We start from the raw sequence: 19,241 nt of genomic DNA on the forward strand, positions 1-19,241 counted from the left end.
AGAGATGTAAGTGTTCAACTTACCTGCTTTTTCTCATTTAGAAAAAAAGTAAAACATCCCCAGAAGAATAAATATGTGACTTCATTTCATGTTATAGAGACCATTATGAAAGAGAAAGGACTATAGAAAAAAGAAAGCATGAAGAACAGGAGTGAGAGAGAAAACAGGGAGTTGGGAGAAAAGAGAGAAGCAGACACGGAAAGGGAGTGTGAGGAGCAGCACAGGAAGAGGCACTCAGACATGGAGAAAGGACATCAGTGGCGGCTGGGAGGGAGAGGCAGGCGGGTCTGGGAGGCTGCAGCGCCCTGAGCTCAAGTCAACCTCTCTGTTCGCACCACAGAGGGTATCTCTGTCCTCCTAGACTGGGTGCATTTATGAACCCATTTGCCTTCACAGCTTTCTAACTGCAATACTTTGTGTGGAGAAAGCCCTCTTTTAGAAGGATAATCACCAGTCCACACCAGACATATGAAGAAATCCCTGCCTGGGTAAGTTCATGTGGGAGCCAGAGGAAACTGCTGAGAGAGCCACATCCATTCTAGGGCTGAAGTCTCCCCACCACAGGAAGCACTCCTGGTCCTGAGGCTTTGGCTGCTGCTTACCTCTTCAACCATCTGCTTGACTTTCTTCTGCTGGCAATGCACCATGTCATCTAGGTGTCTGATCCGTTCTCGCAGGCTGGCTGATGCCTCCTCCAGCTGTTGATACCTAACACAGGGAGAAAAAAGCAACTGAGTCCTAAACCAATGCAGTTACACCAGCACAGGAGGTCACCGCTTTGTAGAAATACTGCCAAAGAAACTCCAAGACAGGCTCTTCTTACAGTGCACAACCTAGATGACTAGAAGGAAGATAGGACTCGCCAAGTTCCCACTTTCAAGTTGTATCCTATGTAAAGCCAATTGCTACACCTTCCGGGGAAAGAGAATTTTTTTTTCCACTTACAGGTATGATAGCAGAAAAGGAAATATAACATGCAGTATAGAAAGATGTACCCAGAAATACAGAAAAGACAGTAGTCAGGGTTAATAGGATTGGAGCATCCAGTTGCCATGATTAGGAAGACAGAGAGGGAGAGTCTAGCATCACAATAAAATATGTGAAATCCAGGGCAAGAGTCCTAGAAAAGCTGGAGTCAGAGTTAGCCTACACATAATTTATTTGGGATAAACAGAGAACATGTTGAAAGACCTTCTCCACATCAAAACAGAGTCGCTCAGGTCACCAAGCATTTCATCCTTTTGTTTTGAAACAGCACAAATGATTCTCTGACTTTGTTTGGTTCAAAGAAACCAAAGGAGCCCCAGATGACTCTAGCCTTGGGGACCTCCAGCATGAGCATTAGAGGAAGGGTTTGGTAGTCTGCACCTCCCAGCTCTGCCAGGTCCCTCCTCAATACCACAGTTAAAAAAACAAAAACAAACAAACAAACAAACAAAACACTTCTATAACCTTGACAACTCTGAAGTTACATAAGAGGAAGGAAGGGGCTGGGGCTGGGGCTCAGTGGTAGAGCACTCATCTAGCAAGGGTGGGGCACTGGGTTCGATCCTTAGCACCACATAAAGATAAATAAATAAAGGTATTATGTTCATCTACAACTAAAACATTAAAAAAGAGGAAGGAAAACAGGTATTTTTTCAGCATATACTAAGTGGTGGGAAGTATGGCCTAAAGTTCCGTCCTAATGTGATCCAAAAAGAGGGACCATGCTATCAATATTATCACCATTTCTGCCTTTAAAAAAAGAATTCTCATTTGACAGTCAATAAGAGCCTCAGGGAAGTTACGTAACTCACCCAAAGTGCTCCAATATTCCAGCCTCCTTTCCTTCAAGGGACAGCCATGGGAGGGCCACTGCTCTGCCTTTCCATATCTAGAGGGAAAGTGGACGACTACCATATTTTCCATCCAGGGTTTTATATGCCCATAGCCAAAGGGCAATCCAAGGTTTGGAAATTTAAAAAAAAAATTTTTTTGAATTTTTTTCCAGGAAAAACAGTATTAGTCACAGTTGATGAGCTTTCTCATCAACAAGGTGCATCCTGCAGAGTTCAAGGCTCAGGAGAACATTTATAGATTGAACTTTTGCACTTGCGGCATCTTTGATGGGCCCAACAACTAGTGCAGGGGAAAGGTGGCTGTAAGTGCCTAAAAGAACCTGCTCCACCCTGGAAGCTCTCAATCCAATGTCACACTTGCATAAGTTTCTAGTAAGTGAAAACCACATGAGTGAAAACACAAGGGTCAAATGAGCCCACAAGAACAGAGCATACCCACCTTTGATATTCATAACGTGACAAAAGGGCATTTCCTCTTACCTTTCCTTGTCAGAATCAGTGATTTCCCCTGACATTTCTGTTTCATGCTCCAGGAGTTGGAGTTGCAGTTGATGCCGTTCCTAAAATCAATACAAATTGTAATCAATGGGTCAGGAGCTACATAGCAGATATGCACATGTCAAGCAATTCCAGTTCTACTGACTCCAGGTCTGTACAACGCCCCCACACCCAGGGCTTTCCACACCACTGGCACAGAGTCCAAAGTTCAAAGGTGCCAGATCTGTTGATGTGCATTTACAGCTATATTTATGGATTTAGTGACAAGTACCCTGGATAAAACCACATTCAAGATTTTTTTAATATTTAGTTTTTTAGTCATAGTTGGACACAATACCTTTATTTTATTTATTTATTTTTATGTGGTGTGAGGATCAAACCTAGGGTCTCACACGTGCTAGGTGAGTGCTCTACAGCTGAGCCACAACCCAGCTCCAAGATTTTTTAAATAATATTCCATCAGCCCAAGCCCTAAATAGTGGTAATCAATGCTCCAAGTTAGTAGCTCTGGGATTCTGGTGATGTCCTATGTTCTAACCTAGTAGTGTTTACACAGATATCACTTCTGAAAAATGTACTATGGTTAGAATAATGGTCCTCTCAAAGACATCCATGTCCTATAAGCATGTCATCTTATACATAAAAGGGAACTTACAAAGTTCCCTAGATGTGGTGAAGGATCTCTGGGCCCTTACTAGAAGGAAGCATTAGTTAGATTCAGAAAAGTTGGAAGATACTACAGTGCTGGCTCTGAAGTTGGAGGAAGAGAACATAAGCCAAGGGATACAGGAGTCCTTAGAAGTTAGAAGAGGTAAGGAAATGGATGTTCTAGAGCTTCCGACAGGAATCCAGCCCTGCCAACATCTTGAGTTGAGGACTTCTCACCTCCAGAACGGAAAAAGAATAAATTGGTGTTGTTTTACGCCACTAACTTGTGGTAATTTGTTACAGCCATAATGAGAAACATATCCTTCATCATATATATGTAAATTTCAAAGTTTACCTTAAAAAAAGTAAGAATTTGGACAATTATTTCTTTGAAGAAAGTAGAAAAATGTTAAAGCGTGGTGCTCATCATCACTTAAATTGTACTAGAAATTCATTATAAATGTCAATGTGATACATTCCCTTAAAGTAGAAGTTTATCAAGTCCTGCTCACTCAGTGGGAGGAAAGTATTTTACTTTCAATCCTCTTCTAAGAACTACTGTGCCTCATCTTTATGTTCAGGAATTCTCTTCAATAAACTCCTACAAATTTTATAGATACCAAACTTCTTTTCCACCAAGTTATTAAAAGCGAATCTTTGAAACTTTACTTCCCACTCCTGTTCCCAAGGGGAAAGCAGGAGGGGCCAGAAGTCTCCACCCTGGCCAGGGCACATTGGGAAAATGAGGGATAGCTGGCTTTTGCTGGGGCTTTGTTATTGTTTTCAAGACTCCACAGCAGACACATATTCATAAGGCCTGGCCTAGGCAGAATGTGCACCCTATCTGTGTACTATGCCATCATCTCTGAAGGAAGGGTGACAACAAACCTTTCACAAATGGATATTTCTCAACTATAAAAGTAGAGGGTCACACAATAGGACAAGACCTAAGTACAGAACATGATAAAAATTCTATTTTTAAACACTGAGATACAATCAACCTTCAGTGTACACTGCACAAAAGTTTCTTTCATTTGTCTACACTTGTGAAGGTTATCTGTTCCTGAGGAGACCCTGGGGGAGCACATTCCTTAGATTTTCACTGAATAGAAACAAAGATGCTTCCAATATCACACTCAGTGAGAGAAACAGAAATGAGGTTTGAAGTAGAGAAGCCATTCAAAAGCACACGGTTTGTCCTCCAGCAAAATCCAAAAGTAGAGGAGAGCAGGACACAATCACTGCCACCATTCCTGCCTGTGGACACACTACTCACATGCAGTGAGCGGGACAGAGATCTGGCCAGATGCCTGCTTGCAAAGATTTATCCCTGAAGGGGGAAGAGCCTAAGTGGGTATATCTAATCTTTGCTAAATAAAAGAAGCATTTCTGTAGTCTAAATGGACAGGAAGATTTAGAGAAAGGACAATAAATTTTCAGTCACTAAAGAAAAAGCCAACAGGATTTGAGGAACCTTTTGTGTTCCCTTAAGTGCTGGCAAAGAAGGCTGGCCTCACCCCCTTCCTGGACTTCCCTCCCATTTGCCTCACATAAGGGCTGCATGTGGAAATCAGTGGGAGCAAACTAGAAACTTGCAGAAAGCCAAGGGTACCAAGAAGACCACCTACAAAATGGGCCCTGCAAAGGGAAAGCTCCTGGGGTAGACACTTAGGCAAAACTGTAGCAAAATAAAAACTGAGGTCATAAATTATTAAGCCCTTTATCATGTGCCAGGTACTATGCTCAGTTAGAATTTGGCATGGACTTTCCCCCCTCATTTATATCTCACAAAAGCCATTACGATAAGAACTAATATTATCAGTATTTTCAGAAGAGGAAACTGGGTTTTAGAAAACACAACTAGAAAGACAGGCAAGGTCCAAACCCTGGGTCTGTCTGATTTTAAACACTGTGTTCTTACCACACACATATACTCTTTCTGGAAGATTCTTTGCTGCCGAAGCCACCTCTCCAATACAGCCTGCTTTTTATGCAGCAGTAGAAACTGCCATGTAGACACTGTGTTTGACTTAACCAGCATATTCTGCTTTGTAGGAGAATGGTGATCAGGGGAACATTCACCCAGGTTCTAGAAAGTACCCCTATTGTCGCATCTTCACTACTGTGATCACCTCCAGTCAATACTGATATTATTCCTAAATGAGCAACAAAGTACATGTGGAATTCTGTTTCCCAGGAGTAGAGGTGAGAGCATAACTCCCAAATTAGGATATTTGCTCAAAAGGAGCCTTCAGTGAACTCAGAAGCTCCACAGCCCTGAATTTAATGCAGTTTCCCCTCTGGTTAGAACTCACCTTGTGAGAGGGCTGTAAAGGGGTTATGTGGCAGATACCCAGGGGGATGTAAAGGGACCTTTCCTCTAAAAAACAAGGAAGCCTGGGCCGTGACCTTGCTCATTGTCATTTCCCCGTCTCCATCATCAGTTGGAAGATTCTCAGCATGCAGAGTGAGTTACAGGGTGCTAATAATGTCTGTCTTGAGAGGTCACCTCTATCCGCAACCTGGTAGGCACCTAGAGAGCCAGTGCTTTCCCTGAAACCAGCCACAGCTTTGGCCCTGAACTCCTGGGCCATACCCAGGAAGTCAGTGTTAGGTGCTAAATATCACCCATTCTTCCTCTTCCTTCCTGTCCTCTGTCCTCTCTCCTACCCCTCTCCCCTTTTTTCCACTTCCTGTCTAGTTTCCAGCCTCTTCCCTTTCTCTAGAGGGTTTCATTATCTCAGCTGTGCTCCTACTTCCCAGGCCCCTATCCCCACCCCTCAGCCTGTTTACCACTCCCACAGAGAATGTGGCTTTCCCAGCTCCTCCTAGTCCCTAGTCCCAGGCGTGTCAGGGAAAAGTCAACATGCCCCAGACGCATGCCCCATAAACAACAGGATTGGGGTGTTGGCTGAACATCCAAATAGGGCTGGATTACTCAATGAGTAAACTACATGCCTGCCTGGAGTTTAGCAAAGCATGGATGCTAAAAATAAAATTAAATTAAATTAAATTTTAAAAGGAGTTTATGTAAAGAGTTTCATGTATAATATTTTTAAAGGCATGGAAATTAAGTAATCAAAGTCACTAAGGGAAAAAATTGAATTCTATTGGACATTCTCATATTTTATTTTATAGTTTTTTAAATTGCAAACTGGGAGGCTGAGAGGAATCAGTGTTGAGGGCTTCTGTATTTTCAGATAGGCCTGAAAAGCACCTGCAGAAATGCAGCAGAGGCTGGGAAAGTGGGCAACTGTGTCTAGTACCTTCTCCATGCGTTCAATGAGTCTGTCCAGCTCCCCAATCCTCTTGTCTTTCTCCTCCAGGCTGATCTCTGCTGCTTGCATTTTTTTATTGGCTTCTTCAATTGCTTTCAGAAAGCTGTTGGTTTCTTCCTGCAAAAGAAATATCCTGTCCTCAGTATAGGCATGGACTACCTAGGCTACTACAAACAGCTCTGGCCTTAGTAGACCATGATTTCCCTGTAAAAGTCAAACCTCAGGAACTAATTTCTGACAATCGATGATCTCAACTTCTGTGATTCTGGTTCTCAATTCTGAATAGAGACTTATCACGTGGTTTTCTAATGGGCCTCAACTGTATTTCTCCTTTTCTCCTTGAAAACGTATGTACAAAAGGCATAAAGAACCTGTGACAGTTCAAGTAACCTTGAGCAGATTCACAGAATGTCATTGTATTTGCCAACAGTATAAAAGGAATTAGGGCCAGATCTGGATTGAAATGCAGAATTCCCAGATCTTTATCCCATACTGCAACACACCAACTCACTCTTAAGGGGGAAAAAACACAAAAAACAAAAAAGCAACCCAACTCAGTCATCTGACACATTTACTAAGCCTCTAAGGATGCAGACAAGGCAGACATGGAGTCCCTGCCTGCAAAGAATGTATGCTGCCCTATGAAAGCAAGACGTGAGACACAGCTCAACGCTGTGACAGGTACAAAAAAATTCCACAGCAGAGACCAGAGATGGAGTGGCTTCCTAAGGACTGAAGACATTTCTAGATGCATGAATGGAAGAGACCCAGGCATGGAGAGGGTGGCACTTAAAGGGGGTTTAGGAAGTCCAGGAAGACTCTTGGACGGGGAGGCAGAGATTTCAGGTAGAAAGGAGATGCTGCCACATGGTTAGCTGAGAAAGGCATGCATTTAGAGACCAAGACTCGGGCTACTCTGAGTAGGGAAGGGATGAATGAAGGCAGGAAGTGGAGAGAGGAGGGAAGTGGATGAGCAACAAATTCCCTGATCCCTTACCACTTCCAGCCCACTGTCCCTGTAAGAAACCTGACCCTTACTCCTCGTGTCCCAGATTCCAGTGGGTGCTGCCCCTACGCACCAGGAGCGCCTCCTTCTCGGCGCTGTGCTTCTGCTGCTCCTCGTGCAGCCTCTCTTCATACTGGCTATACAGCTTCTTGGTCATCTCTCTCATCACCTCAGCATTGGCTTCTTGAGAAGATTCCACCTACAAAGAGACTCATTTCAGAACTGCAGCTTTTGCAGGTCCCAGGGCCATCAGCAGCTTTCCCTGTGGGTATGTGGTGCATGGACACACAGAGTTAGGGAGCAGGTCACCCAAAGCTCTCAGTAGAGGGAAGCAGCAGAAACTCTCAGGACAGGGAGGGAAGGAACAAGGAAGATGGGTGAGCAGGGCACAAACCAAAGTGGCACTGTACACTGATTATTTTTTAGGATGTTTAGGACAAAGGTGATCCACATGCATGAATTTTTGAAATGGTAGAAACTTAGCTTCTCTGCACAATCCTATTAACTACATTGGCTAAGCCAGTCTGTAGGTCAGACTTTATTTAAGTTCAAATAAGAAATATGGACTCTCCCTTCCCTACCTGTGTCCTTTCCCAGATGTTACATTTGGAAGCACTTTGACCTAGTGGGGATACTAATTTGAGCACTTTAATTGGCCTGAATGGGCACAGTTTGGAAGATAAGACAACTCAGTAGCACTGAGGGTGGGCAGGGCTGAGATTGGGGGAGCTGGGGCTTCCTTTTTGACTGGGCCTCGTTCTCACACGTGAACTCTGTGCTGTGGATCTCATGCCGATGGGGACTTGCTCCCATGCTCCTTCCAAGTAAAGGAATGTTCAACCAAGAGAGCTGAGTCTGTAGCATGCATAGCCTCAGGATAAGGGAGGAGTCCTTCAACCTCCATAGGTTAAGTGATGTTTACTCCAAAAATGTGACTTGTCTCTTTTGACACCCTTTAATTCTCTTGTCTCATCACTAAGCAAGTGTTGGCACCAAGAAACCACCAAATGGAAACTCCCAGGCAGAGGTTATCATTTATCTGAGAGTCTTGGTCCACAACACACAGACTGCAGGAAAGGGCTCTTCCCAGAGGTCAGATCACTCCACATGCAGGTCGTGCGAAAAACCTTGAGTTCCTGTAACATTTTTTCTTTTTATTTGGGAGATAAAATAAGAGAAAGGGTAGGGGAAAGAACCCTCTTGAACTCCCCTTGTGAGCACAAAAACAAGCATCAGTCTATGAAATAGGCCTGGACTTGGAGGCCTGGACTCCAGAAGCAACAAGACCGCCAAGCTGCCTAATGATGTCCCTCCATGTCTGGTGACATGCCACCCCAGAGCAAACCGGAATACACAGAGCAAATGTGCACAATAAACACTCAGTATTTGTAGAATAAATAGGCAGATAAAGCTCTTGTGCTCAGGAAAGGGCTTCATTTAGTCATTTCAGACTTTTTTCAGCAACAAATCTTTTTAGTTCAAGCCTTACCCTGAGGGATTGCCCACAAGGAAGAGAAATTTTAACCAAAAAGAGAAAGGAGAAAAGAAAATGGAAGACTTGATGACTCGAGGCGAGAGAAGAAGGGAAAGGCTAGTAGGACATGGGGGATCGCGGACTCTACCTTCAGTTTCAGCAGCTGGTTCTCCACTTGCGCCACCTCTAACTGCCTCTGCTTTTCCCGCAGCTTGTCCATCGATGCTTCATACGTCTGCTGCAAATTTCTGATTTGATCCTTAATGTTGCTGTTTTCCAAAGTAACATCCACAAGGGTTTTCTATTTGGATGAAAATAAAAACAAAACCACATCTAGGTGTGAGAAAACATGGCCAGGGTCATGTGCTACCACATCCCTTTGTCGGACCACCCTGGGACCTGCTGTTTGAGGAACTAAGGGCCTCCCACAGTGGTAACATGGTCTGCGGTCCTGTGGCCTGGTGGACCAGCTAAGCCTCCCCCATAACCTCCCAACACCACCTGCCACCGCCTAGGATGGATAGAAGTGGATTACAATGGAGTCTTTCCAGAGAAAAACATCCATAATACCTCACTTCTCATGGCGGGGGGGGGGGGGGGAGGCTTTAAAATAGTATAGTAAAATCCCATTAGTAAATCCAAACTCAAATAATAATCTTCACTGTGATAGAAGTATAAATATCTATTTTCTTCTTTTTTTCTGTAATTTCCATATTCACACAATGAAATTAGAAAAGAAAATATAGGCTTTACAGAATGAAGAAATTCCCCTCTTTCTTAAAAGGGCCCTCACTTCAGTACACTCTGATGCCTCCCCCACCCCGCTCCCCCCTCCGCTCCTCCCTCTCCCCCCCAAGTGCATCACCTTCTTGAAAGGGCCCTCACATCACCTTCCTCTCTTAGGCAGAGAAGGGTGGTGATAAAGAACTACAGAGGAAGGAACAGAGGTTATTGACTTAGACAAGTGCCTGGCAAGTGTCAAGAGCCTGGTGATTATTGTTTTAGGCCACCCACTGGGGCAAAAATGTTCAAATTAATAGTGTGACTATTTATTGCTTCAGTTTCTCCTTGGCTAACCCTCCCTAGAGAGAAATGCTTCCATACACTCCAGAATTCCCACCATTGAACACTAGGTTCGGGGCACCTTCTACCACCCCGCCCCCCAAATCATCCACATCTTCAGGAGATTTAGAAATTGGTGTTGGACTATTCCTAACACCTCTGTCCTCTTTGTTAAATCATTTTCTGAAGTTTCCTCAGCCTCCACTTAGACAATAAGAAGTGTCTCATCCAAACCTTACTTGAGTCAGAAAAAAGAATTGTTGATGGAGGTAATTAGATATTAAAGGAAATACCACGGCCATTTAGTAGCAGGGACTCACAGAACATGAGAGCCTTAAAGGGCTTTAGAAGGCACCTAGCCCAATCCCCATCTCCAATCCCCTCTGGCTCTACAGATACTATTCTTGTGTCCATATAAAACTCACAGTCCAGACCAGAAGACCAGGATTCTTCTAATCCTCATTCTGCCACTAGCTAGACACCTTGTTCACATAATTTTTTTTCTATTGGCCTCAGTTCATCCATAAAACAAAGGAAATGGACATCCTCTCAAGAGTTCTTTCCAGCACTGATAGTCTATGAAAGCAAACCAAGGGTCTGGTTTCCCTGTCAATAACAATGAATGTGGGTAGAATCTTCAAATGGAAGAAGCTGAGATCTTGCATAAATAAGAAACCAACAACCTTAGGATTCAAATACTGGTTTAATCTATTAGTTATAAAATTCTCTGAATGTTCTGAACCAAGAGACTGGACAATAACTAGGGGTCAGTCAGGACCCCTGGGTTAAGGCTACACTTGTCCTTACAGCTGACCTCTGGGGATACATTTCTGGAAGGTTGGTAAGGGGCACATCAGAAGCATTTGAAAAATCACCTGGAAAAAAATATTTTCTGGCAAAAAAAAAAAAAAAAAAAAAAACAAAAAAATAGAAACAAATTACAGCTACCAAAAAAGTCTAAACTCTTCCTGGTCGGCTGGGTGAGATGGTGGGCTGGGTGAGGTGGCATCCAGGAGGGAAGGGAAGGGAGCCTTGGCAAGACCCCTTAGTGACAAGAGGAAGGGAAAACAAAGGCTCCTGAATAAATCAGAGCCAAAGTGGGACTGGGACTGGGCCTGGGGCCAGGGGAAACTGGCATATACAAAAGAGAGCCAGGAAAAGCAGGGAACTCAAAGGCCCCGCCAGAAATGGGCATCCCAGACAAACCCAAACACAAGACCCACCCAGGCCCACAGCGGGACAGCGGCCAGCTGCTGCTGACACTACTGCCACATGCTGATAGAGCCATTATTAGAGAACACTAGGTCCTGGGGGAAGTAGAGAGGCCCAACATAAAAATCTGTTTGCTTATCCACTAAATTATTTATAAAGTACCAGAAGATATTTGAAATAGTCTATGGAACTTTTAAGAAGAGCATAAAAATAGCCCTGTGAAACTGGAGGAGGGGCAAAAACTACTATTTTATGTCTTTGGAAAGTTAGGCCCAGGGAGGCTATTTCAAGCGAATATAGTGCTTTGTTTTGAACATCTTTAAAATAACCTCCATGTTAGGTAGGGGACTACATGGCTAGAAGAGTAAGAATGGGAAGCAGTGAATGGCTGGCTCTTAAGAAATCAAATTAATCGAGAGAATGATCCCTTGAAATGAGCAGACCACACACAGTTTTACAAATGTAGGATACACTGGGTCTTTCTCTATCTCTACATAAGACATTCTTTAGGATGCACAGGACTCTTTCTATTGCAAAATAATTTCTAAATTAAGAAAAAGTGTCTACCAGCTTTTGGGAGTTTTTGGTCATGAAAGTATAGACTGTTTTTGGTTAAGTCCATCTTCTCTATGATTGGGTGGAATTTCCTGAACCATCAGGGTTATAGGAGAAGGTCATTGATGTTTTGGGTCTGGCACAGACACTGAGGACTACTGTGTTATCTGTTGGAGCAAGTGACATCTCTAGCACTGGACTCAGAAACCAAAGCCATATTTTACAGAGGATAAAGCAAAGGGTTAGGGTCTCAGCTTGGAAAAGTTTCCTTCACTTGCTTCAGCAACTCCTTGGCACAAGTCTTTGCTGTAGTTGTGCTTAGAGGACTCTGAATCATGAGCTTGGGGCTTTCTATGACTTTACTACAAAAGAATAGGCCCTTCTCCTGAGTTAAGCTCAGCTGCCCTATGACAGGAGGAGCCATGTAGCAGGAAGCCGATGAGTACCTGCAGGCCAATGGAGTCCGACGCCAAAGCCGAGTTCATAGCATTAAAACTATCCAGGGCTGACGACTGGGTCTGGATGTGACTCTCTAGATAGTCCTGCTGAGCATGGGAAACCTGGAGAGATGGAGGAGACAGCCACTCAAAACCAATCCATACACACCCATAACCACCTTCAGTGAGGCTGGAACTTTCTTCTGAAAGTAACCACATCCACTTCAACAGTTATCTATAGTAAAGCTGTAGATGAAAAGTCAACATTGGTGTGACCCCAAGAGTAGAAATGCAGGACTTCTCCTTGGGGTGGTATGTACAGGTCCACCTACAGCGCCTCACTGAGACCTCATGGTCACTGTGCAGGAATCAGTCACTGCCCTTTACTACGGGAAGAAGCAGAATGGGAGAGGGGCGTTAATGAGTTGCTTAGAGTCAAACAGCTAAAAAGCATCATAGCTAGGAGAACCCAGTTGGGATGACTTCGGCCATCTTGCCCTTTCCCCTCACCACTGACAGAACACATTTTGGGTTCACCCAATTCTCAAGGGTTGTTTTGTTGCTGTCTCTGTTGGGTGTGTGTGTTTAATGAGTTTGAGGAAGTTTCATCAGAGGCCAGTCTCGAGTTAGACATCACCAAGGGCTGGGCAGAGAGGTGAGCAGGCAGTAGGACTAGGGACAGGAGTTTTCAGCAAGGCTCAGGAGTGGACCTTGTATGAAGGTGGGGGATCACGGGAAACAGCCTAGCACAGCAGGTGCACCCTGCTGGGCGGGAGAGAGACAGCTGAAACAGGAAGCCAGGACTTGAGCATGTGGTAGGCTCTTGTCCAGGGGCATACTTGTATGATAATAATTTAGCAATCCTAATCTGGCTACAGGATGTAGTTGGAGAGACACTGTGGGCAGGGAGGTAGGGCTCCTGGGACAATTCTATAGTGAGAAAATGAGCATGTGCAAGAAATGATGATGGGAAGCAATGGGCAGGTCTTGTTTACACTACTATTGCAAATTCAATCCTTTGGCTTTGAGGATAGTCATTAGTGTCTGTCAGGGGATGACAGAGTGAATTTCCATAATTAGGTGAGAATGTCACACATCCCCTCCTCCAGGCCAGTAAAAATGGGCCAGTGGGTATGTTTACATAGCCCTATGACTATAATCAAGGCCAGAGGGCCTACGTGAGCAGGAAACCCCACAGCCCAGCCAGGAACTAAACTCAGGCACAGCTGTAGCAACTGTCCTCTTTCCTGCAGATGTTGACTCTCGCAGAAAGGATGTCACATGTGTACACAGACTCCTATCTTTGGGATTATTAATAACAAATACTCTATATACCACAAGCATTAGCTTGGTTTAACTAGAGGAAGCTTATTTTCTTAAATTTTTGAGTAGGTAATAGATTAGCACAGTGCACAAAAAGTATACAAGGCACACACTGAAACAAATCCCCCTTTCACTCCTGTCACATCTGCCAGGTTACCCCCATGCCCTCCTCTGCCCTCCAGTTAGCAGCCATTGTGAATAATCACTTTCTGGATTATCTTTTAGTCAATTTTGTGCATATAGAAAACAATCTTGATGTTTGTATTCTTCCATCCTGTTTTATATAAAACAGGATATTTTGTTATGCAGATTTTTTTCTACATTTTTCATCATGGACCCTTCATCCTTGAAGGCTTTCCCTATCTCTTTTCAAAGGGTTTAGTTACTCCTTTTTTTCTTTTACAGCTGTATGTCTTCTGTTGGAGATAGATAATATATTACTTTCCTCTTCTTATACAATATTTGTGTGTGTGTGTGTGTGCGCGCACGTGCATACGCGCGCGCACTTGGGGATTTAAACCCAGGGCCTCATGCATGCCAAGCAAGCACTTTACCACTGAGCCACATCCCCAGCCCTACTTTCCTCTTCTTAATGAACGTTTAAGTTTCCAATCATTTACTTTTACAGCAGTGCTGCAATAAATAAGCTCATCCATAAGTCATTTCTCACACATATCAGAGTTTATCTGTGGAATAAATTTTTAGGAATATTAGGAATAGACTTCAATGGGAATGCTTCAAATATAAAGATTACCCTTGCCACAAAAGTTTCCTTTAAATAATAAAATCTAAGTTGTGATAAAATTCCCTCAGTTTATTTAGAATGTGGCTCCATTAAAAACCAACAACATTGTATATTCAAGTATCTTTGGGGATCAGCTGCTGAGAGAAACCTCCACCATCCCTTAGAACAGCTATGACTTGAGATATGGACTTACTGATAGCTCTTGGGTGAGCTGGCGAATCTTCTGTTTCATCTCATCATAGTCTCCATACATCCGCTTCCTTACTTTTTCCAAAGTGGCTCTTACCTGCAGCCCAAAAAATGTTAAACATCAAGCATTTTTACATTTTCATGCAAGATATCCCAAACTTCACTAATGAATAAAGGGCTCTATTTAAAATAATAATAATAACAATAATAATAATAATAATTTCAAGTACAGGACATCTAGTGAATTAGAGAGGATGATCCAAAACCTAGTTAGAAAATAAGAGAATAATCCAAATTTTATATATAACATAATGATTAAGAAATATTAATATCCAAATAATAATCTAAAGGAAAATATGGTTTTTAGAAATTTACCAATCACCTTCCTACTACATCTGGGCAAGGTCTGACTTTTCCCATCACATACATATTTTTATGAGTAGAAAGTTTTTTTGTTTTTTTGCAACAGTTTATTCTGTAAATGCACAGCTAAGAGGACCAAAGAACCAAAAGGCAAACATGAACCTCTATTTTTCCCTATTTCTGCTCTGATTGCCAAAAAGCAATTAATGGAAGATGGAAGACAGGAAAACATAGCTGAATGGTCCATAAAATCCAAAGTGGGTTCCTCAATAATCACCAATAATCCATGAGGCACCAGGTCTAAGAGAGGTTGAAGGGAGCCCCCAAACACTATTCACAGAAACACTATTTGAGGTTCTCGGTAGTGACTGTCAGAAGAGTACCAGGGCCTTAAACATTTTTAAACAAAACAATAAACCTCACAAACAGACACTGCTTCCTTCTTTCTTCTGATGCCTGTAGATGGACTAAGTGCTCAGGAATCCTCAAACAGGACAGGAAGTCTCAAGGATCTTCCTCCAGGCTCACTCTAAAATATCTACCTTAGGAAGGATTCACGGGCAACAGGTCTCACTAGAATGTGCATGTGTAGAGACAGAATTGGGAGGCTTAATTTTGAAGGTGGGTTTGCACAGCAGCACATTTGCTATGAAAGATTATTCAGTATCATTAACCACCAGGGAAACGCACATAGAAAGTATAATAATATTCCATCTCTGCTAAGAGCCACAGCCAAGTAATATGATGCATGGCATTTTTGGTGGAAAGGTGACACCAGCTAGCCATTGAGATGATATGATTATGTTAAGATTTGCATTCATATGGATATTGGACTCCTGCTGTCCACCTCGGCCTGCTACGGGACTCCTGGAGAGTTCCCATTGGTTGGGGAAGTGCGGTAGGAGGGATTTCCGGAGGAGGAACTTCCTCTTGGGATCCGGGAGAACGCGCATGCATCGATGGGCAATCTTCCCGGGAGCGTCCGGGGCATTGGAGGCAGTTTCAAAAATAAAGTTTGTTCCTGCTTGAGTGGCTCGTGATTTTGTGCCTAGCCAGACTCCCCCCTAGTAGAATGATTGTTATGAAAAACAACAACAAATACTGGGCAGGACATGGAGAAAAGGACTAGTGTACACTGTTTTAGAGAAGGCAGTTAGTAAGTTAGCACAGGCATCATGGAGAACAGTGTGCAGCTCCTCAGAAAACCAATAGGAAGCACAGCATTTTAATTACACTGTAGGTTGGTGGTGAGTTAGGGGCAGAAAGACCCCAAGCCTTCCCCCATGAATTTCTTGCTATTAACTATAAACAATTTGGGAAAATTAGGCCAAAAGCATGACTTTCTATTGTGGGCAGATGGAACAACTGTCATTTGTGGCCCTGAGCTGCCTTGCGTACTGTCACTTGTGGTGAGTGATGAAATCTTGAGCTGGGTGTCTCTGTCACTAAAGAATACCAGAGGAAGCCAACACAGCCAGCATGCTCACCAGGGAGAGAGTAAACAAACCCATAAACATACACAGGAGTGACCAGGCCAGAGATGGATTTGAAGGTGAGACTGGAAATTAACATTACATTGCAGATCACAGTGGAGGCTGGTAATTCCAGGTCAGAGCCAGCCCTGCAACTCTGGCACGTGTCACCCACAGGTAAGGATCAGCCTGAACCTGCTGTCTTTGTCTTGGGCAATTTGAGACTTGCAACCTTGCTTAAAAGGCTTTCCTCTAAAGCAACAGTATGTTATTTGGAGCATATAAATGGGAAAGACCTAAGTGTTTCCTTCAGGAAAATACAGGAGGCTTAGAATGCCCAAGATGTTAAGAACACATAAGAGGGCAGAGGCTATAGCTCAGTTGCAGAACGCTTGCCTAGCATGTGTAAGGCAATGGGTTCAATCCTTAGCACCACATAAAAACAAAAAAAATAAAGGCATTCTGTCCATCTACCACTACAAAAAGGAGGAGGAGGAGGACGAGGAGGAGGAGGAGAACAACAACAGATAGGAATGAAATAATCCACATGGCTAAAAATTATCTTTGGTGGGTAGAATAACTGGGAATTTGAGGCAGGTAGTTGACACACACACATAGTGTGTGTGTGTGTGTGTGTGTGTGTGTGTGTGTGTGTGTGTGTTGCTTTTCTAGATTTTCCTCACATTTTCTGCTAAGCACTTATTATTTTTTAAATTCAATAATACATGTTCTTGCGTGAGGGCTGTAGCTCAGTAGTAGAGCACTTCTCTAGCATGTATGACGTACTGTGTTTGATTCTCAGCACTGCATAAACATAAATAAATAAACAAAATGCATGGTGTTCATCTACAACTAAAAGAAAAAATTTTTTAAACAGTGGCTTTGCATGTCATCTGCAAACCCACTAAATGAAATAAGGACAGCCTCACAACCTTCACATGAGAAAACAGAAGACTAAAGAGGCAGAGGTGATGTGCTGGGCCACCTGGAAGCAGGGTCTCTGAACTCACAGGCATGGGAGCCTCCCCTGCACTCTGTTGCCCTTGCTGCTCACAAGTACTTTCCATGCCACACACAGGTCAGGGCTTGGGGCCCATCAGTGTTAGAGCAGCTCATTTCCTCTTTCATCTGATCAGTGTGGTTTGGGCAATAGGAGCACGAGTCAATCTAGGGGAATACTGGGTGGGGCTAAAAGAAACAGAGATAGACATTAAAATATGAGAGAATGCTCAAAAATGTTAACAACTATTCGGGTTAAATTGGCAATATTATGAGTGATTTTATTTTCTTCTTCATATATTTTCATATATCCCAAATTTTCTCAAAAGAATTTGTAACTTAAAAAAAAAAGATAAGAAATAAAGCATTCAAAGAAATGGCATTGATTGTCTTGGTTTGGGCAATGGTCTACCATGCTTTATTTGCCAGCATTCATTTCACTCAAATAACTGGCCTGAACCCACCACGTCCTTTTAGTCCATTTGCCAGGATTGCTTTGGGATCAGGCATGTGACCAGCCCTAGTGAATGAGACAAAAGGGGAAATCTAATGGCTGGAGGTGGAGGGGTGGGGGGGATACAAAAGGTATCCCAGGTGAGTGGCCTCTTTCCTTTCTCCGGATACTGTCATACTTTCAGAAGATGTCCCAAGCCTAAGGCTGAGGAGGAGAAAACAATGGAACACAGAAAAGGAGAACCAGCACCTGGCCATGCCCAGCCTGGAGTCCAGCTACTTCCAGACTCATTGCCATGTGAGATCAATTTTCTTTCTGAGTTGACTTTTCTCTTACTTATATTCTAAAACATCCAAAGTCATGGAGTTGTCCAAACTTATACATTAGGCATGTCCAACGTAAAAAACAAAAGCTCTTAAGAGTCTTCATACCATATATGGAAAAAGGAAGCCATTGATGGGTCTCCTAGAATCCTCATTTAGTAACATCTATCCCATGCAGAATGACATCTGTGCTTTTAACATTACCACAAAGATATGTAGAAACATTTCCATTCAAAATAACACTATGAAATTTTTAAAAATGCCTTATTATATTCACATCAATGTTTCCAGTGCCCTCTTACATGTTATAAAAGGAAAATAGACCAGAAAAACAAAAAAGCCTTCAGTGGCTCACATCTTTGATGTAGTTCATCTCTTCTTTCAGCTGATTGGTGGACCACCCATACACCACCATTTCTTTCTGCTGATTTGGATCAGATCTTCGCACCACACCATAAACAACACCCTGAGGAAGTTTCCTGGTAGGTTCTCCATTGCTTAGTTCAGGAGGCTAAAAGAAAGTAGGAAAACAGAAAAAAAAAAATAATAACAACTCATGAAAATGGCTATAATAATGGGCCCACTGTATGATAATGCAGATTGTGCACAAGGCTACATGCCTGGCAGGAGGGGTGGGTGGGGCTCCCAGCTTGGGCTGGGCCTCCCTCTACCCTAGAGGAAGAACACCTTTGGCTAACTTCTATAGAGGCCCTTGTCCACTGACCTCAGAGTGCATCTGCACAGCCCCGCCTTCCCAGAGGGGGGGCGCCCTTTTTCAATTCTCACAAGGTGCCAGAAGAACTCGGATCATGACACAAACAAGTGTTTGAAACCTCACGCTTATGACACTAGTTCCTTTTATGACTTAGGTGCGTCACTAAATACATGGCCTAAAATGCAGGAGGTTGAGGTTAGCAGTCATCAGTCAGTCAAATTGTCTTCCGAGGGTAGGGCTTACCCTTGGAGCCAACTTCTGAGAAAAAAAGGTGGGGTTAGTACACAACCTGCTGTGATCATTCATGAAATATTTCTGAAAAGGCAAGCACAGGCCATGTGACTCCAGTCCAAAAGAATCTTCCTACTCCTGCTGATGGATCCTTAATTCCTTCAGTTAAAGCTTTGATCACTGTTGAAATGCAAATCCCTTTAAGAAAGGATAACATGTCCAAGTCTTAATACACCTTTATGGAAGAAGACTCAGGAAGCAAGAAAAAGGAGAATTAAGGTTGGCTGAGTACCGACCATCTGCTAGATTAACGTTCATAAGCACTCTGTCACAGCAATTTTCCTCTTATTCCTAGCTGAGAAAACTGGTATTGAGAGAGATCAAATAACTTATGTTCTTTAAAAGTAAATTCAAGC

At 43.1% G+C, this 19,241-nt stretch overlaps 1 protein-coding gene across 2 annotated transcripts in view; it reads right to left on the minus strand.

The window, feature by feature from the left end:
- MYZAP (myocardial zonula adherens protein) overlaps positions 1-19,241 on the minus strand; it is an 87,899-nt gene that overhangs the window by 42,040 nt on the left and 26,618 nt on the right. For both annotated transcript variants that reach the window (XM_081291722.1, XM_081291723.1), the window contains exons 3-10: positions 18,235-18,390; positions 14,273-14,365; positions 12,021-12,134; positions 8,894-9,046; positions 7,345-7,470; positions 6,254-6,382; positions 2,322-2,401; positions 603-708 (exon numbers count right to left, since the gene is read on the minus strand). In XM_081291722.1, coding sequence (XP_081147848.1) covers positions 603-708; positions 2,322-2,401; positions 6,254-6,382; positions 7,345-7,470; positions 8,894-9,046; positions 12,021-12,134; positions 14,273-14,365; positions 18,235-18,390 — 957 coding nt within the window. The remainder of the gene's footprint in view (positions 1-602; positions 709-2,321; positions 2,402-6,253; positions 6,383-7,344; positions 7,471-8,893; positions 9,047-12,020; positions 12,135-14,272; positions 14,366-18,234; positions 18,391-19,241) is intronic.

Source organism: Spermophilus citellus (genome assembly GCF_964194105.1).
Source record: "Spermophilus citellus genome assembly, chromosome: 4".
NCBI lineage: Eukaryota > Metazoa > Chordata > Mammalia > Rodentia > Sciuridae > Spermophilus > Spermophilus citellus.